Genomic DNA, 23,181 nt, shown 5'->3' on the forward strand with positions numbered 1-23,181 from the left:
GTGTAAAAATACAGAAAAAGCTCATTCCCCAGACGGTTCTGTATTTACAATAGCCATAATGTATAATATATTTAAAAATCAAGGTATTTTTAATCATTTGATATTTATTTATTTTTTTGTCTTTTTGGAATTTTATCGATTACTTCACTACTTTAGTGTAGTGTGAATGGCAGTGGGGGAGGTCCATATCAATAGAGAAAGCTGTAAAACATATATACAGTAAAATACAGTTCAAAAATCTTCACATTTTCCAAAGCCTTCCAGTGGGCCTGATTTCAGTCTTTGCCGGGGTGAATCTGCCTTCTAGGCCTTATGTTTGACACACCTTGCGTGCCTAAAACCTGGCTGCTAAAGGTATCAGATTGGAAGTAAGTTTTGTTCTGCCCTGTAGGGGTCAGACTAGAGTCAATTCGGTGGTCTCCCAGCAACACAGTGTAAATAACTCAGTGGGTTTTTCAGCAGGTCATGGAGCTTAAGAGGCAAGCAGAGAAATGAATGCAAAAACGATTTAATATTAAGTAAAGTGAAGTAAAGGGAAGGGAAGGGCGACTCGAACGTAGGCACTCAAGCGAAAATTACAGGTAAAGTACATCTTCAATATACACTTTAGCACAGGATAATACAAGCTAACCATAGCTAAAGCATCACTAGCTGTCGTGGTAACTCAACGATGAACTATATTGCCTTGATGGCTGAGACTGTTCATTTAAATATCGAGTACCGCACTAGGCTTTAAAAGCCTACCGCGTTACGAGGGCTCGCTGATGTAAAGCTTGTGGAAAGAGGTTGGCTAAGGGTAACTAGCTTCAGTAACAACAAGAGATTAACGAAGTAGCAGTAGCGACTGATAATTATATTCTAGAGCCCACTAAGCACGTTAGCTGAGGCTAACGATAACAAGGTTAAATGTTGTTGGGTTTGGCGAGGCATAAACACAAACGCTATTTCTTGGCGTTATGCCGTCCATCTGTTATTGCAGCAACTTGAGTGTGAATGCTAATTATGCAGCAGAAATGTGAACTTGTTCAGTTTTCGCTGTCCCTTTGGTGATCTCAGAGCTAACGATGAGTACTGTAACTATGCTAGCAATGAAATATGAAACGTTTCCCACACAGGACACGTTCCCATTCCCATAAAGTCTAGATTACTCATTATTTTTGTAGAAGTGGCTTAATGTTATCGAACAACAACAGATGACATTATGTCGCACAGCCCAGTTACCGTGTGATTACATTCGGGGTCACCAGGCTAAAGTATAACATTTAAAAGGGTTCCTAGGACTGACTTGTTTCTGATAGCCATTGCATGTGATTAGCAACAGGTGGGTGATCAGTGCGTGACCACAGCTTCTTTAGAGTTGCAGGTCCTCATGTTGTGAATTTTCCAGGACACGTGAAGTACCCTGTATAATCTCCAGCACTTGCTGTAAAGTATTGCTGTATTCTAAATCTTTCTGTGTTTATGTTATGTTACTTGAAGGTCATAAAGACAGCTGATGGTTGCTGAGTAGCCAATGGGGTTGTTTGACAAGTTGGCGGGTTGGCTGGGCTTAAAGAAGGAGGTGAACGTGCTGTGTCTCGGTCTGGACAACAGTGGAAAAACCACCATCATCAACAGACTGAAGCCCTCGAATGTAAGTCTTTCTAATACAAGAGATGTTGCATCACTCATCTTTATGTTGATAACGCTGATGAGAAAGGTGAAGGTGGGGTGTAAGGGGTGGAGATGGGTGTCAGGGGTGATTTATGACAGAAGGATACCAGCAATAGTAAAACGAAAGGTTTAGAAGATGGTAAATGGCCTGTATTTGTATAGCGCTTTACTAGTTCCTAAGGACCCCAAAGCGCTTTACACAACCAGTCATCCACCCATTCACACACACATTCACACACTGGTAGTCAGACTTGCTATGATATATGGTTTGGAGACGGGGGTACTGACAAAAAGACAGGAGGCACAGCTAAAGATGGGTTAGGGTTAGGGTGACTACATCAGAGGGACAGTACAGGTCAAGCGGTTCGGAGACAAAGTTAGGAAGGCAAGTCTGACATGCTTTGGACTTGTGCAGAAGAGGGATAGTGGATATACTGGAAAGAGGATGTTGAATGTGGAGTTGCCAGGCAGGAGGAAAAGTGAAAAACCACAGAGAAGATTTGTAGATGTAGTGAAGGGGGGCGTGCAGGGGGTTGGTATGACAGAGGAGGATGTCAAGGATAGGGTGAGATGTAGCCAATACAATGAGAAAAAGACAGTACTGTAGAGGGAATGTTGCTACTACTAAATACTGTGTTTTCCCCACCTGAAGCTGCTAATGAGAACATGGTGCCCTTCTTTTTCAGGCCCAGGTACAAGATATTGTCCCAACAATTGGCTTCAGCATAGAGAAGTTCAAGACATCCAGGTAGCTGCTGTGGTTTAATATTGAATTGAAACCCAGTAATAAAGTATTGTCATCCTTTACATTATTGAACATCTGTTACAGATTAATATATTTTATTGCTTGTCTCGTTATTTACATAAACTTCATACACATGTGATTTTCTTCTCTTCTTCTAGTCTTTCTTTCACAGTGTTTGACATGTCAGGTCAAGGCAGATACAGAAACCTTTGGGAACATTACTACAAGTGAGTGTGATCCCAAAACAGCCTTTGCAAGATTTTTGTTTTGATATACGTCAATTAATATCTCTCATCTCTTCCCAGGGAAGGCCAGGCTATCATATTTGTCATTGATAGCGCAGACAAACTGAGGATGGTAGTGGCCAAAGAAGAACTGGACACATTACTAAATCATCCTGGTAAGGATTTTTTTTTTTTAGCCACTTGTTCACATATTTATTTTGTGTAAAATTAAATCAGGTTTAAAGGTTTCTTTTTTTTAATTGCCTTTTTAAATTTAGTTTCAAAATATTGTTCATTTATTTGAAGCTAATAACATTTCTAATTAACAGCACAACTCTGAAACTTTAATCTCTCTCTCCTTGCAGATATTAAACACCGGAGGATCCCCATTCTGTTCTTTGCTAATAAGATGGATATGAGGGATGCTCTGACTTCAGTTAAGGTCTCACAGCTGCTGTGTTTGGAGAACATCAAAGACAAACCCTGGCACATCTGGTACGAGCTTTTACTTTTATGTCATTGCCATTGAAGCAGTGTAGTTATTATAGACACAACAGCTACACTGCAGTCTGATGTGAGCATACCAGCACCATTCGCGGTTTTCCTGATGCATCACATTATACGAAAGTCCATTTCAAGGGCAGAACAAGTTTTATTACACAGCATGCAAGTTTGTTTTTTGTTATTGTCTGGTGTACGATCATATTGAACTAAGATGCCCAAACTGTACTGATCACTTCCTCTCGGCGGAAGTCCAGGATATTAATACTGGGACATTTATATTGTATGACTGGAAATAGTTCTGATGAACATCTATTTTTCAGTTCAGTTTTATTTATACAGCACTAAATCACAACAACACTCGCCTCAAGGCGCTTTGTATTGTAAGGTAAAACCTACAATAATACATACAGAGAAAAACCCAACAATCATTTGACCCCCTATCAGCAAGCACTTTGGCGACAGTGGGAAGGAAAAACTCCCCTTTAACAGGAAGTAACCAGTTAGGATGATGGGAGGAAGACAGGATAAATCTGCTATCTGCCACAAGATGTCATATTAACCCAGCAAAAATATTTCTATCTCTTCGCTGTTACACTAGAACATTTACTTCAGTGACCTGAGACTAAATTACTCTATTGATTGACACAAGCTCGTTAACACTTGACAATGAAAATGAATATTTTTTTATCCTTCACCAGAACAAAAAATATACGGAACCTTCTGCGATTTTATTCCTTTTTTTATGCTGGTTGCAGATAAGATATATTATACATCTTATTATATGTGTTATCTTCATATATTATGAATTATACAGTGTCACTTGGTGCACATTGTTAAATCTAAACATGGAAGAAAGAAATTAATTCCATGTTCTGTGCAAGTGACACCACACACAGCTAAGCATACTAAGAGTATCCCATGTTAAATCACAAGACTGACAAAAAACCCTAAATAGGGATTTGTTACACAGTGGTTAATGGATTTCTTTCGATTTGCCTTTGCACCCTCAGTATTAAGGATGTGGATTTGGCAAAGCAGTCACTTGAAGGTTTTCTGCTTTGTGCTTTTATCAGTGTGTATTTTGATATTTTTCAGTGCCACCAATGCTCTGACAGGAGACGGTTTACAGGAGGGAGTCGACTGGTTACAAGGTATAGTAGGAATGAATATACATGAAAATGGGGAAAGTGGACATCCACTAGTGAGGTCATCTCACAGTGTAGTTCACTGTTAACCATTAGAGTACATATTACATACATTTTAAATGACTTTCAAGATTTATACAGTTAGTTTTTTTGTTTTTTTTTAACAGGCGTATTTTTCTGTCTATAAGGCGCACTTAAAATCCTTTAATTTTCTCAAAAACCAACAGTACAGTACAGTACTGAAGTCGGGAGCATTGCGGAGTAATCAGGGTCCAAACTCCGCTTCAGGTCCCCAAGGTCAAACGATCACTGCGGCATTAAAAACTGTCTAAATTCTTTCATCTTTAATAAAAATGATCAGTGTTATTGCTTTACCAGGTGTAACAATTAAGTTTAACATCTAGGCATCCATGAAAACAGAATTTATTATATTTTAACGGAGATGGAAGTTAACAGGAAGTTAGCTTGCTAGTTTCCACCTAAATATGATATAGCATGTTCTGACTGAGAGATTTCTGAAAAAAATTAAAACGTACAGCTCTGCTATCACTTCCAACATAAATGAAGACAGAAAACTAAACAGCAGTGACTTCTGTAGTTGTTACTAAAGTTGAACTAGCTGGTTTATAATGATGTGCTACGTGATCGCTAGCGACACAGCTAGGTTTGCATAACATAAACACAGTGAAGCTGGAGGATGAATGCTAACTTTTTCCACTTGATAAAAGTTAACAAGAACGTTCCTGATGGTTAGAGACAAATGCAGTCGCATGGCAGGATGCTGTAAACGGACCGAACTTCAGTCAGGAGAACAACTGAGATAATCCATCCACAATATAAAGTCGGTTATTAATATACTGCAACAACATGGGAATAGAGCATGTTGTTGCAGTATATTAATAATACAGGCCGTACCGAAGTGGAGGAAGCAAGAAGAATGAGTTGAATAAAGTTTGACTTATCAGACTGTTTTGTTTCACTTAATACACCTTATAATCTGGTGCACCTTATGGTCTGAAAAATATGGTAACCCCATAATTCAGCCACGTGTAAAACTACGCTTAGCAGGAGTAACTTGAAGTAAACCTTTTCTTTATGACTTTATCGGCCTTTCACATGAAGGAGGAAATTCCAGTCCACTTTTGGTTCACTCTTCTTTACAGTGTTGTTTTGGTTCATTGAGGTTTGCTTGCATTTTATGCACAGCTCTCTTAAGGTCTCAATAGATTCTTTTCTTTTTCAGCCGTTCTGTTGTAGATTTGCTGCTGTGCTTGGGATTATTGTCTTGCTGCATGATGCAATTTCAGCCAAGCTTTAGTTTTTTTACAGATGGTTTCCTCTGTAAACTTTGATATAGAGAGGCGTTCATGGTCAACTTAGTGACTGCCAGGTGCCAAGGTATCGTAGCTGCAAAACCAGCCTAAATCATCATCACCGTGCTTGAAAGTTGGTATGAGGTTTTTGTGCTAATATGCTGTGTTTTGGTTTTCAGCAAACATTGCGCTGTGCATTATTGCCAAACACCTCTATTCTGGACTGATATGTCCAAAGGACATTGTTCCAGAAGTTTGCAATTTTCTATTTAGACAGAATAGGCTTTTTCCTGGGAACCCTTCTAAGGAATCCATACTTGTTCAGTCTTTTTCAAATTTTACTGTTGAACTTTAACATTTAGTATACTAAGGCCTGTAGCATCTGAGATGTAACTCTGACCTTTGTGTGAATTTACTGGGAGATCCACTGCTGTTAACGCACAACAACTGCCAAAAACTTCTGTGTTTATAGTGGTGCTCGCACTTGCTGATCATCAATTAATCAAGTGTATTTGATAGCAGCACCAGGCTGCCTCTTATCCTCTTAATTCTAACGGAAGCAGTAAGGGTGCACTTAGGCTGCGTTCACACTGCAGGCGAAGGCGCATCAAATCTGACTTTTTTGACCCTATGCGACCCATATCCAATCATGGTATGTGTCACGGGGGTGGAACGGACTCAGGCGCAGACTGAGGTAGCACAGTTCAACGACACTTTATTAATCACACTGGTGCGCTATATACACGTGAAGGGAGGGGGGAAACACCAGGGTCCCGGGGATCAATAGGCTGGGGAGACACACTTCTTCGCACTCGCTCTGCTCCTCGTCCAAACAGTCTCCACACAAGCAGCTCAGCTCACTTTCCTACTCACGGGGTCCAGGGGTCACAAAAGGGCTGATCCAGGTAAACCTGTTTACACAGACGAGGGTAAGTCGAAGGCAAACACGGGAACAGTAGAATCGCAAGGAAGCCAGGCAATACTAACGAGAGTTACTCAATATTCCAGCGACGAATAGCTCAGAGCCCCAGCCTTAAAAGCCAGAGAACTGCAATTCGCTTGAGATCAGCTGCAGGTGCGTGGGCCAAGGGCAGGAGCCCAATCAGAGCTCCGCCCAGGCAGACAGGTAGGAGAGAGAGAGAGCGAGAGAAAAACAACAAACACTTGTGGCCACACTGGGCTGGCCGGGGAGGCACAGGGACCATGACAGTACCCCCCCCTCAACGGGAGCCTCCCGGCGACCCACCAGGCTTACCCGGGTGCAGGCGGTGGAAGTCCCGGAGCAGACCCCTACCCACGATAGCCGACCGGGGCACCCAGGAACGTTCCTCTAGCCCGTAGCCCTCCCAGTCAACCAGGTACTGAAAACCCCGACCCCGGCGGCGGGAGTCCAAGATGCGCGTAAACCAGCTGGCCACCGACGAGCCGGGGGGGCGGCGGGGGCCTGGAAGGAGGGCACAACGGGCTGGAGACCACTGGCTTGACCTGAGAGACATGGAACACATCATGAATACGCATATTGCGTGGCAGAGCCAAGCGGACGGAAGCAGGGTTGATCACAGCACTGATTTCAAACGGGCCGATGAAGTTGGGGGTGAGTTTCTTAGATTTGGCACGTAAGGGCACGAAGCGAGTAGAGAGCCATACCTTCTGCCCCACCACATACACAGGGGCGGCCGTCCGGTGGCGATCCGCGAGTGCCTTATTCCGTTCCTTCGTCCGGAGTAAAGCCGCCCGAGTGGCCCGCCAGGCCCTGCGACACCTGCGGAGGTGATGTTGGACAGACGGAACAGTATGCTCACCTTCAACCATGGGAAACAGAGGTGGTTGGTATCCCAGAGACGCCTCGAAGGGTGACACGCCGGTAGCAGAGGATGTGTGACTGTTGTGAGCATACTCTATCCACGGCAGGTGTTCGCTCCAGATGGCCTGGTTATGAGAGGCGACACAGCGGAGGGCGGCCTCCAACTCTTGGTTGATGCGCTCTGTTTGGCCGTTGCTTTGCGGGTGGAAGCCAGAGGAGAGGCTCACCTTGGCTCCTATGGCAGAGCAGAACTCCCTCCACACCCGCGACGTGAACTGAGGGCCCCGGTCCGAGACAACGTCCTCAGGGATGCCATGGAGCCGAAAAACATGCGTGGTGAGGAGTCGGGCAGTCTCCAAGGCTGTGGGGAGCTTAGGAAGCGCAATGAAATGGGCAGCTTTGGAGAAACGGTCAACGATGGTCAATATTGTAGTGTTACCTGCAGATGGTGGCAGACCAGTGACGAAATCCAGAGAGATGTGGGACCAGGGTCGGCTGGGTGTGGAGAGTGGCTGCAGACGTCCAGACGGATGTTGATTGGAGTGCTTATTTTGAGCACAAGTGGTGCAGGCGGTGACGTACTCCCGTGAGTCTTTAATGAGGGTGGGCCACCAGAAATACCTGCGCAGGAATGCAGTGGTGCGGTTAACTCCTGGATGGCAGGAAAAACGGGCCGTGTGAGCCCACTGGAGCACCCGGGACCGGACAGCCGCCGGAACAAAGAGCCGATCAGGGGGGCCCGTGCCAGGATCAGGGTCGGTTTCTTGTGCCTCCCGGATGAGCTCTTCGATCTCCCATGTAACTGCTCCAATAACACAGGAAGTAGGCAGAACAGATCCAGGGTCGGACTCCTCTCCGACTGGGGCGTATTGCCGGGAAAGAGCGTCTGGTTTAACGTTACGGGAGCCTGGCCTGTAAGTGATGGTGAAATTAAACCGGGTGAAGAACAAAGCCCACCTGGCCTGCTGTGAGTTGAGCCGCTTCGCCGAGCGGATGTATTCGAGGTTTTTATGATCGGTCCATACAATGAACGGCTGTGCAGCCCCCTCCAGCCAGTGCCTCCACTGCTCCAGAGCCAGCTTTACGGCCAGAAGTTCGCGGTCTCCGATGTCATAATTCCTCTCGGCTGGGGAAAGACGACGAGAGAAAAAGGCACAGGGGTGGAGCTTACCCTCGAATTGTTGGGAGAGCACGGCCCCTACTCCAGACTCTGATGCATCCACCTCCACAACGAACTGCAGGGAGAGGTCCGGCTGGCGAAGGATCGGGGCGGTGGCGAACCGTTCCTTGAGGTGAGAGAAGGCTTCCTGAGCCAGCCGGTCCCAGTGGAATGGCACCTTGGGTGACGTTAACCTAGAGAGAGGCAGAGCAACTTTACTAAAATCCCTGATGAAACGTCTGTAGAAGTTAGCAAACCCCAGAAAGCGCTGAAGCTGCCGGCGATCGGGTGGTTTGGGCCAGTCCAACACTGCCTGAACTTTTGCCGGGTCAGGTTTCAAATCCCCTTTGGTGATGATGTAGCCCAGAAATGCCACTGAATCCATGTGGAAGTCACATTTCTCTCCTTTAACAAAGAGCCTATTCTCCAGCAGGCGCTGCAGGATCTGCCTCACATATACCTCATGTTCCGCTTTAGACTTGGAGAAGATGAGAATGTCATCTAAGTAGACAAAAGCACATCGGTTAATAAAGTCTCTGAGAACATCATTAACAAGAGCCTGGAACACGGCCGGGGCGTTGGTCAGGCCGAACGGCATCACAAGGTACTCGAAATGGCCTAGGTGAGTATTGAAGGCCGTTTTCCACTCATCCCCTTCACGGATTCTCACCAGATGGTAGGCATTGCGCAAGTCCAACTTACTGAAGATCGTGGCACCCTGAAGTAACTCAAAAGCAGAAGAAAGAAGGGGCAGAGGATACTTGTTACGAACGGTGATTTTGTTAAGCCCGCGATAGTCGATACAGGGGCGAAGGGTCTTGTCTTTCTTAGCAACAAAGAAACACCCCGCTCCCACTGGGGAGGACGACGGCCGAATGATGCCCGCAGCGAGAGAGTCTGCAATGTACTTCTCCATAGACTCCCTCTCTGGCTGAGAAATGCTGTACAAACGACCAGATGGAAGCGGAGCCCCAGGCAGGAGATCAATCGCACAGTCATACGGTCTATGAGGGGGAAGTGAATGCGCCCCGTCTTTACTAAACACTTCAGCCAAATCATGATAAACACGCGGGACCGAGGTCAAATCCGGGGGCTCGACCGGCTGGTCAGACCCTGGAGATGTGGTTGGAGCAGGTGCAGCTTTGAGACAGTTCATGTAGCAGTCATTGCTCCACCCGGTTACTCTCTCTTTCTTCCAATCGATGTGCGGATTGTGCTGGAGCAGCCATGGATAACCCAATACAAGGGGGGTGCGCAGTGCTTGAAACACGAAAAGCTCGATGCACTCTGAGTGGTTACCCGAGAGAGTAAGAGACAGGGGTTCTGTGATTTGGGTTATGTCCGACAAGCGTTGCCCAGACAGGGCTGTGACAGCAAGTGGATCGGGTAGGGCGTGTAGTGTGACGTTTAGCTTTTTCGCCAGAGCGATGAAACTCTGCTCAGCACCTGAATCCACTAGAGCTTGAAGAGAGTGGGTAACATTCTTAATGGTGAGTTTTGCAGGTAACATAAGCCGGGGGAGAGAACTTTTAGTCGTTATATCGCCCACCAGTATTCTCTCAACTACTGGCGAGCGCGCCCTTTTGCCCGTGCGCGGCATGAAGAGGCAAAATGGCCCTGACGGCCGCAATATAGACACTCACCGGCGGCCATACGCCGTTGACGTTCTGCGGGCGAGAGCTGCGAACGTCCAAGTTGCATGGGCTGCTCCTCCTCCTCAACCTCGCCGTGCTCGCGTGCCGCTCCAGGCCCCGGTGAGGCGTCCCTCGGTGGCCGAGGCTGAGCGAAGCGACGTTGCGTGCTTCGCCGTGCACACAGGCGATCGTCTATTCGGATGCATAGGGACATGATCGCACCTAAAGAGGAGGGTAACTCACGCACCATCAGTTCATCTTTAATCTCCTCGCTCACATTATTTAGCAGTGCCGTCTTTAATGCTTCCTGCCCCCACCCCGCTTGCGTCGCTAGTGTCCCAAAGTCAACTGAAAAATCTGCCATGCTCCGCTTACATTGCTTCAGATTCATGAGGCGGAGCCCAGCCGCCGCAGCAGTGGAGCCTTTATCAAAAACACTCCGAAACAGAGACAAAAAATCATCATAAGTGATTTCGGGACTAGTGCTCAGCACGGCTTGTGCCCAGGTCAGCACACGATCTTGTAGCAACTGAACAAAATATGAGATCTTACTCCCGTCATTAGAGAAGGCATGAGGCCGCTGGCGAAACTGGAGAGAGCACTGCATAAGAAAACCCGCACACTTCCCTACATCCCCTGAAAACAGCTCAGGTGTGGGGAGATAAAACTCACACACAGCCGGGACCGGAACCGGTGAGGCAGCACGTACTGCGGAGCTTGATGACACCTGGGCGGGTTCGCTGGTAGGCGAGGGTTCCGGCAATGGAGTGCGCTGAGCAGCTGCTAGCGTTAAGGCAGCGACATTCTCGCTGAGGTGAACAAGTATTCGCTCGTGGCGTTGTAAGATCGCTTCCATTGTGACCGGGGCGGAGGGAGACGGGGAGGAAGCTGAATCTGCTGAGTCCATGGTGGCTGGAATATTCTGTCACGGGGGTGGAACGGACTCAGGCGCAGACTGAGGTAGCACAGTTCAACGACACTTTATTAATCACACTGGTGCGCTATATACACGTGAAGGGAGGGGGGAAACACCAGGGTCCCGGGGATCAATAGGCTGGGGAGACACACTTCTTCGCACTCGCTCTGCTCCTCGTCCAAACAGTCTCCACACAAGCAGCTCAGCTCACTTTCCTACTCACGGGGTCCAGGGGTCACAAAAGGGCTGATCCAGGTAAACCTGTTTACACAGACGAGGGTAAGTCGAAGGCAAACACGGGAACAGTAGAATCGCAAGGAAGCCAGGCAATACTAACGAGAGTTACTCAATATTCCAGCGACGAATAGCTCAGAGCCCCAGCCTTAAAAGCCAGAGAACTGCAATTCGCTTGAGATCAGCTGCAGGTGCGTGGGCCAAGGGCAGGAGCCCAATCAGAGCTCCGCCCAGGCAGACAGGTAGGAGAGAGAGAGAGCGAGAGAAAAACAACAAACACTTGTGGCCACACTGGGCTGGCCGGGGAGGCACAGGGACCATGACAGTATGACAGTGTGAACGGCACAAATCCGATATTTTCAAATCCGATCTGGGTCACTTTTGTATGTGGTACTGAATCCGATACATGTCTGATGTTTCAGAAAGCGACTGCTGTTTGAACGGTCATGTCGCATTAAATTTGTCTTTTACATCACTGACACAAGACAGACGCCCATTATCAGCTCCAGAGAAGACATCGTGAACACTTCCTGGCCATCCAGTGTAGATGTCAGTGAAACCATGCCTAGATGTGTACCCTTTCCTATATCCTTAATAATGATGTCAGATTCATAAAGGAATGCTCTGCTCTGACCATTATCGCTTAATTATCGAGTCGTCAGTTTAACGTGGAGTCAGAAGGTTCATAGAATCAATGTTACTGCAGCATATGCCATTTTCTCCACAGACGACTTGGTCAGTATTCTGGTTTCCTGCATCATAAGTGATAGCAGTGCATAAATGAAACCTGTGCTGTATATTCCTTCTTAACCATACTTCTCACTTTTTTCCAGATCAAATCAAAACAATGCGAACATGAGGGCGTGAAGGGGCATCGGCCAGAAGTCGCAGTCTAGTCTTTTATTTGTACCAAAATTCAATGTTCAGAATGGGTTTTTGTTTTTTTTCATTAATGTATTTTTGTCAGTCGAAAAAACTTGGTATCAGTAAAAAAATGTAAAGAATGAATTGACTGTGAGGAAAAGGTCAGTGAGAAATCTGTGACTGAAGACATGGCAAAGTGCTCATGTTTAAAATTCCTCATGGACGTTTTGAAAGGAAAAATAATATTTAAAACATTCTCTCACTGAAGAAGTCTGTTTCCATTTATCTCATCCCTTATTGTGTCCTTTTCCCCACTGACTCACGATTCATTTCCACTGCGCCATTACAGCAGGAGATAAATGCTGTGCTCTGAAATTTTATGGACGCTTTTTGAGAGCCTCCATATATCACACAAATTTCTAAAAGTCAAACAATTTTGGGAAATAAGTGAAAGATTTTTTTTCCCACCTCTGACATATGCCAAATGCTCTCTTATTTTCAACTTTTTGTGTTTCTCAGGGCCACTGAGGATACATTTCAATCTATTGCTCTCATATATATCTTCAGCATAGGCAAATCTTCTGCTGTTTGTGTCGTTAATACCAAATATTTTCACGTATTCCAGTGCGTCGCCTTTTTTCAAGTTTGCATAGAGGGCCATTTCACTGCCGCATTAAAAGAAAACAGCAACAGCTGTTACCTTATTGCAGCTAACATCACATGCAGCTCTGCTTTGTGTTTGATAACCATTGTTCCAGTTGTAGTCGAAGTGACAAAATTGTAAAATAAGTCGTGTGTATTTTTGTTCATGGGTAACAGTAACTGTAGGGTCTAGAGATCAGTTACCCAGCTGTAAAATGATTTTCATACACGATTGTAATGCTAGCCTGTAATGTTTGTTTGAAAGTATTTTAACGTTTTCCTTTTTTTGCCTTATTTCATTGCTGAAAGGAAAATGTATCAAACATTGTGCTTCTTAGAATTGACTGATGGTACTTGTGATCAGAAGGCAGACCAGCTAAACAAAACATCTGCTCAGTCTGCACCAAGTCAAGAACCCAAGCTTTTTGTCCTGTGCTTTAGCTGGCTGAAAGCTTGCATTAAAAACAAGTACAGATCTGACTGTGTGGTTGCATTTTTGGGGGTTTGTGGGTGTGTTTGTCAGGATCCATCCCCTAATTGAGCTTTAAATTAAAAATGAATCATTTTCAGTGTTTTGGGTGCTTTCAGGGTACAAATCCCAAATATTGTTTTGTTCACTGCACAGTCTGGAGTTCTGCTTTTCCTCTATAAATTGTAATTATACAGGTGTTACGTACTGCAGAAAATATTCTTTGCATTATCCAATGAAAGAAATGAAAGGAATTGTAAGCTTTCTGTGGTTGACAATATCAAACAGCTGTGAATGTGAATGCAAATTTAATCCTGTGAGTTGTAAATAAATAACAGAAAACATCACAGACAGATTTGATATGAAGCAAGCAGAACAGACCTCATTTGATCACTTTAGCTTACAGAAAAGGACAGCAAGCTGAAACAAGCTTGTTGACATCAGGAGCTTAATAATCTATGACCAGTGATGTTTTTCACTGCACAGAGTTGGTGTATGTGTAACTTTCAGCCCACTTAGTCTCCACAGACACTGAGTACTGGTTCATGTTAGCTGTAAGGACATTACATTGAATTGCTACTTTATAGTGATGGTTAAAAAAAAGTGCACTACCTTCAATTTTAAGGTTTCATGTATCGGCACATAAAATTAAAAATAATCACAATATAATTATTTAAATACAACTGCAGATGACTTATAAAACATGACTTTTTACACCATCTAATTTTTTAATTTGGCAAAAATGAAGCAAAAGCAGCGTGTCAACAACTAAATACACACTGACTCAGCTTGTAGAACCACGTGTAGCAGAATAACTTGATGTTATCGTTTTCTGTGCAACTTTATTGCAACTTTACAGACTGTCAAACCTCTGCTTGCATAGAGGCGCGCACACTTAATAAATAATAATATGTAATATGTCATGTTCATCTCAGGTTGTATTAATCTTGTTTCAAGACCTGGTTAAGGACAGGATTTTGTCAAGTTCTGATAAACCTTAGAAATGGAAGATAGAATACTTATTTTTAACCTTGACTGTTTATTTTTATAAGTTTGGTCAACTCTTCAAATTCTCCAAAGGCCTGCATATTTTCTAAACAAGCAGATGTTCCCTGAGAGATCAAGTTTCTTATTCACCAGACTGTGATTCAAACTCAGACTTCTTAGATCCTCCCAACAAGCTGTGTGTCTCACAGAAGCTCTGTTTATTTATTTTTTTATTATCTTTTGTATCTATGTGCTAACTTTCAAAGAATGCATTTTGTGGAGAAAAAAATTGTTTCATGTTTTGGAAATTGATGGATGTTTCATATGGAAAATCCTCTCTACACATCTCTGTGAATCTTTGACTTCCTTAGCGCTTGATTTTCCTCTCAGACATCTTGAGCTCTGCCAGCAACAGCTGCTCATTAAACCTCCACTCCTTGGGCCCTGACCAATTTACTTTCTTTAAACATAAACATTCATTCATGACAATTATTAGGCTTGCTCTTATTATGCTATATATCACACCTGATCTGTTTTAGGTAACAATATTATTAGGAATGTGTATGTAATGAGACTTCAACCATTAAACAAAATGTAGAGTCTTAGCTTCAGTGTTTAGCTTGAAAATGTATCGGGGTTGTGTCCCAGCCATCTGTGAAACATGTCGTTAGAAAGCTTTCCAGCTGTCTGCCGGATGTTTTAGCTTTTGGCATCAATATTGATTAGAATCAAGTTAGATGTCAACAAAAAAAACATACTTTTAATTCAGCCATCATACAAGTACTCAGCTTTTCACATGCTCCTGTGATATATTGTTGCCGTAATTTGGCCTTTAAACAAACCGTATTTGACTGTGTTTTGCAGAATTAACCGTATATTGAAAAGCCATGTTAGACTCCCTTGTTACTCTTAGACTGGGTAAGTTCCAAAGTCATATTACTAATGTCTAACTCTGTTTTGTTGACCGTATGATTTAATCAAATGAAATAAAAGAGCTCAAAGAGAAATCATGGAATAACAGCTGATATAAATATTAACTTTATGATAATTAAAAGGAAGTAGCAATCATACATATCAGATTCTCACGCAGTCTGAGCGGTTAGAATATTGTCCACTGTCCTTGGTGCTGAAACGAGAATGTTGTCTTTCCCAAAGAGGGCGCTGTACATGGGTAGCAGTTAAAACAAGCTTTTGTCTTGGTAAAAACCACAGCCCTCTATCAGATATCAGTTGTACTTAAACGCGCGCGTGTGTATGTGTGTGCTCGCCAGTCAGAGCGTATCGTTAAATCTCTCCGCTGCTCTCCAGGATCCATCCTAATTGGATGCCTCAGTTTTGGCAAGAGGTCCAGATTAAACGAGCTCGTGCAGAGGAAGCCATTAAGTGGTCACAGCTCAAGTATATCCTGAAGGGGAAGTGGCAGACACACTTAAACGAGTTCTAATAGGTCCAAGATGAGAGTGTCTTCAAGAAGGTTTTAGGAATTAAAAATTTGAGTGATATATATTTAAAGTAATTTTTTATTTACAGATATTTGTCTCTTTATAATTTTTCGCCTGCAAGGACATTCGGACAAGCTTTCTACGTCCTCGACGCTCAAAACTTGCGCGGAGCAAAGCTGTTTGCGATTGTGAGACGAGGAGAGGACGTCGGACAAAAGGCCGTGAAGTGTGGCTGCGCAGTCAAGTGACTATCAATCACTTGAGTTTGGAAGAGCAGGAGCCACTGGAAGCTTGAAACTCCCCCACAACATATTGATTATTTGGTGCGTAAAAACGCCGCATTCAAATTCATGTCAGGCTATTGAGCTTCTTTAAAAAGTGAACGATGTCCGTCCATCCTCCTTTTGGCGTAAAGGAATCTCTTCCGCCCTCCCACCACTCACATCAGCCATTACACTGTGACGCGTTTCAATACAAGGTGCTCATTAAGAGGGACGTTTGGTTTCTCTGACGTAGGTTTCAGTTCTCTAACGGCACCTGCCCCCTTTTATAAGCCTCAGTAAGTCACCCGGGAGACCTCCACCAACAGTTCAATTTGACTGTTCCTCACTGTGCGGCGGAAGGTCGAGGGTCTTCAGAAAAAGTCTGTTACGCGCTCCGTTACCCTTAAGTGCCCCAGCACATGACTCTAAAAATACTTCAGGTAAGTTCTGCATGTTTTTCAAGTTTTCCTACATTTTTAGAAGCATTTAGCAAATAGCTTTTTGCACAGGACGCTTTCTTGTTTTTTTAACGTGTCAAAAATGGGTAATGATTTTTTTTCATGCGCTCTGTGCGTAAATTGAATTTTACGTACATGATTCATTACAGGAGACAGACAAAGAAAAGGACAGACCAAAGTCTATTACCATAGGACCGCTGACCATTTTTAAAATGAATTCTGAACAATTTGTTTGGTTTATTTTTTATTTAAAGAATCGTTTCTATGTTTTTTCCCCAACAAGGCAACATGCACCTTGGGCTGTATCATGTTATTTTGATAAACCGTACCAAGAAAACATGGTATTTATTTTCAATACATTTTCATCTTACGCGATAATGTGGAGATGATTTTACCCCAAAATAGCCAAAAAACATATTTTTATAAAGAGCTTTTTGTGGTTAATCTTTACCTCGATTTTTTTTTCTTTTGTTTGTAAAGGTAGAAAAGCACATGAAATTTGCTTCTGTATCGGCAACAGGGAATAAAAAGTAATTTACCATTTTAAAAGTTAAAGTAGTCATTACATCAAATCGAGCATAGAAAGATGTTTATTTTTTATACATTTATTTCAAACCAACCTAACAATTCAACATGTTGCTTCTGTCACTTTCTTGTCCAAAAGTCGGAAATAAAAGCCAAATAATTACTTCTTTTTTTTTAACTTTGACTCCACACAGGTCTTGATGCCTTCCCGTTCCTAGCGGAAGACCGCTGCGACGATGACCATCCATGTAGAGGGGCTTGTGGCTATCGCGGTCTTTTATCTGCTGATCCTGTTCGTCGGCATCTGGGCGGCATGGAAGAACAAGCACTCCGGAGAGGCGGAGGGCACCGACCGCAGCGAAACCATCATGGTCGGAGGGAGAGATATTGGATTATTTGTGGGTGGATTCACCATGACAGGTGAGGTTTTAACTTGTTATAACTAAGTGACACAAAGGAGATTGGTGTCTTTTTTAAAGACACTTTCTTCTTTTAATAAGTGGAATGAGCTTAAATTAATATTTTCTGATTGTTTTAATTAGTTCTGTAAATGTATTTCACTTTGGCCAAGTTTGTGTTCAGATTTTTGCTCGTTATAATTCATATTGGAAGCTTTAATCTGATGCGTGTATGTGCAAAATTTCCAGCGACCTGGGTTGGAGGAGGGTACATCAATGGCACTGCAGAGTATGTGTATCTTCCAGATTATGGCTTGGCTTGGGCTCAAGCCCCATTTGGATATGCACTCAGTCTAGTTCTGGGTGAGTGTTTCTTTGTGTTTAAAATAATGCAAATTGCTGATTTTATATTGCTTCTGAGATATTATATTGCTTGAGAAAGGATTTGGGGCAATTTGGACACAGATCTGATATCTTTCTACCCATTTACATTTAAACAAAGCAGCACTTTAATGCTCTTACTTACTGGGTGCTAATCAGACCTCTACAAGTATTATTCTGCTAAAGAGTCTGAGGGGGACTCTTTAGGTTTGCTTTTTTGTTTGTTTGTTGTTTTTTTCTGCCAGGGGCTGTGGACATAATATGTAATGTGTGCACCCTTTGTACCAGGTGGTCTCTTTTTTGCTAAGCCCATGCGCTCACGAGGTTACGTCACTATGTTGGACCCGTTCCAGCAGCTGTACGGGAAACGAATGGGAGGCCTTCTCTTCATACCTGCTCTCATGGGCGAGATTTTCTGGTCTGCCGCCATCTTATCAGCCCTCGGTAAATTTTACTGTTGTAATCAGTACAAGATAAGCGATCGGTGTGGTCAGTGAAGTCAAGCTTCATCATTTGACTTCATGATGCTGCAGTGATCATAACATCCTTTCAATCTGTTCATCTCTTCACGATCTCAGGTGCCACTCTGAGTGTCATCGTGGACATCAACATTAAGATGTCCGTGGTCATCTCTGCGCTTATTGCAATCTTTTACACCCTGGTTGGAGGACTTTACTCTGTGGCCTACACAGATGTTGTGCAGCTGTTTTGTATCTTTGTTGGTCTGGTAGGTTCACGCCAATCTGAAAATTAAATCACCCTCATTAATATACGGTAGTGTAACAAAAAACATGCAAATATATACTGCTTCACCTCTATATATTTTTTTAAGAACCCTCTTTTATTTGGATTTTCTTGTATGCAGCGTCTCTCTTCTCATCTTCTTTTCCATCGATACTTGTTTTTCTTGTCTGCAGTGGATCAGTGTCCCTTTTGCTTTGATCAACCCTGCGGTGTCAGACATCACTGTTACTGCCGTGAAGCACTTGTACCAGTCACCCTGGATAGGCAGCGTCCAGAAGGGGGACACTTGGGTCTGGATTGACAACTTCTGCCTCTTGGTACTGTAACCACGAGCTGTTGATCTCATGTTTTATCTCACTGCTTTATTACCCTGGAAAAATACTGACACTAATTAGATGGATAAATTAAATTGTGAGACGATTTGTTGATCAAATACTCCAAAATGACTGAAATGAGCTGAAAATAGTGAATGCTGCCAATCAGAGGCATTTAAAATCGGTGAACTATAGTAACCACTGATTTACATTTGTATTAGTTTCTTCTTTTATTTTGGAGACAAATTCTGCCAGCTGATTACTCTGATAAATCATCTAAAAGTGAATTTGCCATAGTAATAACTGCTTGTTGCAGCAATAAAATGTATTAGACTCTCAAAATGAATCTTCCGCTTACCGGCAGCTGCTGTGAAGCTGTAATAGTTGACTGTAATGTGGTTTTACTTTATAGCACAGTTTGGGTTTTTTTTAATGTTTTTATGCAAACACAAATTAAATGCAAATGATTAAAAGTATTTTTCTCCTTCAATCATGACCTCATCTTGTGCTTTTAATAACTTTCTTATCCCCCCCAGTTAAAAATCTTTTTGATTAGAGGATTTTGCTTGTTGTACAGATTTATGATTTGGGGTTATAATAAATGAGATTATATTGACCGTGAGTGCTATTCACTTGATTTGAACTGTGCTGCAGATGTTAGGAGGAATACCTTGGCAAGTGTATTTCCAGAGAGTCCTGTCAGCCTCTTCGGCTACGTACGCCCAGGTCCTTTCCTTTCTGGCTGCTTTCGGGTGCCTCGTCATGGCTGTGCCCTCCGTTCTCATCGGGGCCATCGGGGCCTCCACAGGTTAGAGACAATAATGTATGGTGTATTCATATATGTATGTATGATGAGGGTCAGCAGCTCTGTCTTCTGTCATCATGGTAAAGTGGAAGTGCTGTCCTGAATACTGTGGCAGGTGTTGATACTTCACAATAGTGTCACATCTATACAAGAACCTTCAGATGAAAAACGAAGGTTGGATTCAACAATGAGTGTGTTTCAGCCAAAGTGTGCCATGGGTTTGCCTCCCAGTACTTAGCCATAGATGCCAAGTACCTGATGCTGCTATCTTATATTCTTTTCATGTCTTTTGTGAAGTACTTCTATGTTGTGTATAAAGCCAGAAGAAGGTGTCATTCTATGTCTGTTTGTGTGTGTGTGTGTGTGTGTGTGTGTGTGTGTGTGTGTATGTGTGTGTGTGTGTGTGTGTGTGTGTGTGTGTGTGTGTGTGTTTGTTTGGGACTGCTCTGGATGGATCCATGTTGCCCTTAGATCTGAGAGAACCTGGTAAATAGCAGCTGGTTCGCCTCATCCATAATGAAACAGCAATCAGTTTAATAACCATGCTGGTTGTGTAAATATTACATTAGAGGGAGGCAAGGGACCGAATTAGTAGTTTGATCTTCAGATTTTTTTCTGGCTTCAGATTCCTCAGTGAACAGGTGATGTTGCTCTGTTTTGTCCTGTACTAAAATATATATTATTTATATCTATTATTTGCAGAAGCAAGAAATTTAAAAGAACAAATGTGATTCTCCAGTGCAAATATATTTAATATTTAACATGTTGTGCATGTCCAGCTATGGCTTTAATGTTTCTCTGTTTATTTGGTTGAATTTCGTTGGTGCAGAATTATGAATTTCTCTGCATGAATGTGCTTGTATAGATTTATAGATATTAGTGGGTGTATTTTGCACTTCTGTTCATCACGGATGTCTTTTAAAATGTTTATTTTGCCGTCCTCAGACTGGAACCAGACATCCTACGGTGCCATTCCCCCTAAAAACAAAACTGAAGCAGATATGATATTACCCATTGTCCTCCAACACCTTTGCCCTCCATTTGTCTCCTTTTTTGGCCTGGGAGCAGTTTCTGCAGCCGTCATGTCGTCTGCAGACTCCTCCATCCTTTCAGCAAGCTCCATGTTTGCAAGGAACATCTACCAGCTTGCCTTCAGACAGTCAGTAAGTGCATGTCTGGTCCTTGGACACATGTAATTATGCACTAACAGTTTTCTCTTTAAGTTTAAATAAAATTCATCTTGACGTGTATTTTTCGCTTCTATCTTTCTGCTTAGGCATCTGACCGTGAAATTGTGTGGGTGATGCGTATCACTATCTTTGTATTCGGCGGTCTTGCCACCTTGATGGCCCTGGTAACCGGCACGGTTTACGGCCTCTGGTACCTGAGCTCAGATCTGGTTTACGTCATCATCTTCCCCCAGCTGCTCAGTGTGCTCTTTGTCAAAGGAACCAACACTTACGGCTCAGTAGCTGCATATCTGTTTGGTATGGTGCTGCGTATAGGCGGAGGTGAGCCCTACCTGCAGCTTCCTCCCTTCATTTACTACCCCGGCTGGATGACTGAGCAGCGGAAGCACCATATAACCGGAGAACTGGAAGAAATCGTTGTCCAAAAGTTCCCCTTCAAGACCGTATCGATGCTGGCCTCCTTTCTGGGTAACGTTGCTGTCTCATACCTGGCAAAGTACCTGTTTGAGAGTGGCAAGATTTCACACAAATACGACTTTCTTGATGCCGTGGTGTCCAAGCACAGCGGAGAGATCATGGATAAAACTACGCTTGTGACTCGTGGCAACGCCATCGGGCTGTCGGAGATGGCGCCCATGAAACCGCGGCTGAGTGTGACCTTGGCGGCTGCCTTTACACGCCGTGATACGTTGCCAACAGAAACAGTAGAGGAGGAAGAGGAAGAGTCCAGCCCTGACTCCTCCCACCACGAGGAAGAATGACGCAGTAAAATGAAGAAAATTAAATAAACAAAAAGTGAGCAATTGACTGAACTGACAGAGAATCAAAAGACAGCAAAGAAACATCGTCTTACGGGACTACAAATACAGCACCCCGCCTGACTGGATAACAGCTACGTGCCAGGATATATAGTGTAGCAGCTTGCTGATTGTCAAGACATGAAGCGGTCTTTCTGTGAAGTAAAGCAAACACGCCTACATACATACATACACTCAGAGTATTTATCAATAGCTGTTTCTACTATATATTCATTCTTTTTATTAACTGGTTTGGTGAAAACTGTGTTTAGAGACTTTTTAATTGATTATTAATTTTCCATCGATAACAAGAAAGGCGCTCACTTGCTGAAAGATGCTACTGTTCACACAGAGCAAAAGAGGGTGAAATATTCAATCAGAAGTACAACACAGACTGACAGCACAACCACTGTTTAGATTCAATGTACAAATCAGATGAAAGCAATAACACACACACACACACCTTAACAGCTGTACGGAAATGATTACAGAGCGCCGCCTGTGAGAGTAACTGAAACAGATCAGCAAAAGGAGATGATGGATATGATTTTCTCTTTTATTAAACTGGGTTTTCATATATAAATTAGTTCTCACACAATTCCACATAAAGACAGACAGAAAGTCACGTCTCTCATGTTCGTTATAGATCAATGAACCTATACTCATAATTACTGTGAATCAAGAAAGGCACGAATCACGTGCCACACCGTGTAGAAAATATACAAGCAGTAGTGATGGTAGCAGACTTGAAGCATTAGCTAATATTCTCTTTAATGTCAGGTGTAGACACTGTTTTAAAGTATGTAAACTAGTGTTTAAAATGATCTTGTAATCAGCTGCCTTAATGAAGCTCGGTAAAACAGATGCTCTCGTTTCCACAGCTCTGATGCCGGTGAGACTGCAGTGAACTAAGACTTGAATATGAATGTAACCTCTACCAAAAAAGAAAAAAACAGAAAAAAAAAATCGGATTATATCCGATAGTGTACTTCTAGCTTTTATTCATGATTTGCAAAGAGTTGCAGAACAATGTGGTGGCAGGTTCAGACGGATCTGTTGTTTGCTTGTTGTCAGCAGTGTACAGATTATTTTCTCTGTGATGTGTATCTTTATGTACATACAAGAGTGGAGAAAAAAATCAAGGATGACAAATAATGCTGGTTAAAATTATTCATATACGATAGGAAGGATGTTTATTTATTTTTGATGTCATAAAAAATTGAAACAATAAAAAAAGCAAATTATAAAAATATATAAAAATAATTTTTATAAGAAGAGAAAATTGTCACTTCACTTCTTTCTTGTCTGTTTTTTTAATGATCTTCAATACTGAATATTTGAAGTTGTCATATTTCCATTAAGCACGTCCATTTCTATATTTCTTTATATATTTCTTTTAGCTGCTTTCTCTGTTTTATTCAGTCGGGAACGAAACGCACAGAGAACCGTGAGCTTTCAGGGATGAGGTCTTGTTGTGGGGGTTTTATGGTAGTGGTTTCCAACCTTAATGGCATGTGATTGCTGTGACTCATATTGCAGGGGTTCAACCAAAAGGATTATTATTCACTCAC

General features: G+C 43.0%; 2 protein-coding genes across 3 annotated transcripts; both read left to right on the forward strand.

Moving 5' to 3' along the window:
* The first annotated feature begins 381 nt into the window (after positions 1-381).
* Positions 382-13,317, forward strand: arl6 (ARF like GTPase 6). 2 transcript variants are annotated; one of them, XM_086289612.1, is made up of 8 exons: positions 382-581; positions 1,480-1,633; positions 2,340-2,401; positions 2,557-2,625; positions 2,704-2,798; positions 2,988-3,117; positions 4,222-4,277; positions 12,165-13,317. In XM_086289612.1, the coding sequence occupies exons 2-8, from the start codon at positions 1,514-1,516 to the stop codon at positions 12,188-12,190; spliced, it is 558 nt and encodes a 185-aa protein (XP_086145738.1). In that variant the 5' UTR covers positions 382-581; positions 1,480-1,513; the 3' UTR covers positions 12,191-13,317. The 2 variants fall into 2 exon arrangements, with proteins under 2 accessions (XP_086145738.1, XP_086145745.1); XM_086289619.1 differs by lacking the exon at positions 382-581 and adding an exon at positions 661-796.
* Positions 13,318-13,463: 146 nt separating this feature from the next.
* Positions 13,464-22,873, forward strand: slc5a7a (solute carrier family 5 member 7a). The gene is made up of 9 exons (XM_086289600.1): positions 13,464-16,438; positions 17,176-17,401; positions 17,629-17,742; positions 18,049-18,204; positions 18,339-18,487; positions 18,678-18,821; positions 19,473-19,626; positions 20,569-20,786; positions 20,900-22,873. Exons 2-9 carry the CDS (start codon positions 17,218-17,220, stop codon positions 21,572-21,574), a joined length of 1,794 nt encoding a protein of 597 aa, XP_086145726.1. The 5' UTR covers positions 13,464-16,438; positions 17,176-17,217; the 3' UTR covers positions 21,575-22,873.
* The last annotated feature ends 308 nt before the right edge of the window (positions 22,874-23,181 follow it).

This window comes from Aulonocara sp. 'chitande type north' Nkhata Bay, linkage group LG1, assembly GCF_057382095.1.
Source record: "Aulonocara sp. 'chitande type north' Nkhata Bay isolate Kocher_YH1m ecotype deep benthic linkage group LG1, A_spYH_male_GT1.1, whole genome shotgun sequence".
NCBI classification, from domain to species: Eukaryota; Metazoa; Chordata; class Actinopteri; order Cichliformes; family Cichlidae; genus Aulonocara; species Aulonocara sp. 'chitande type north' Nkhata Bay.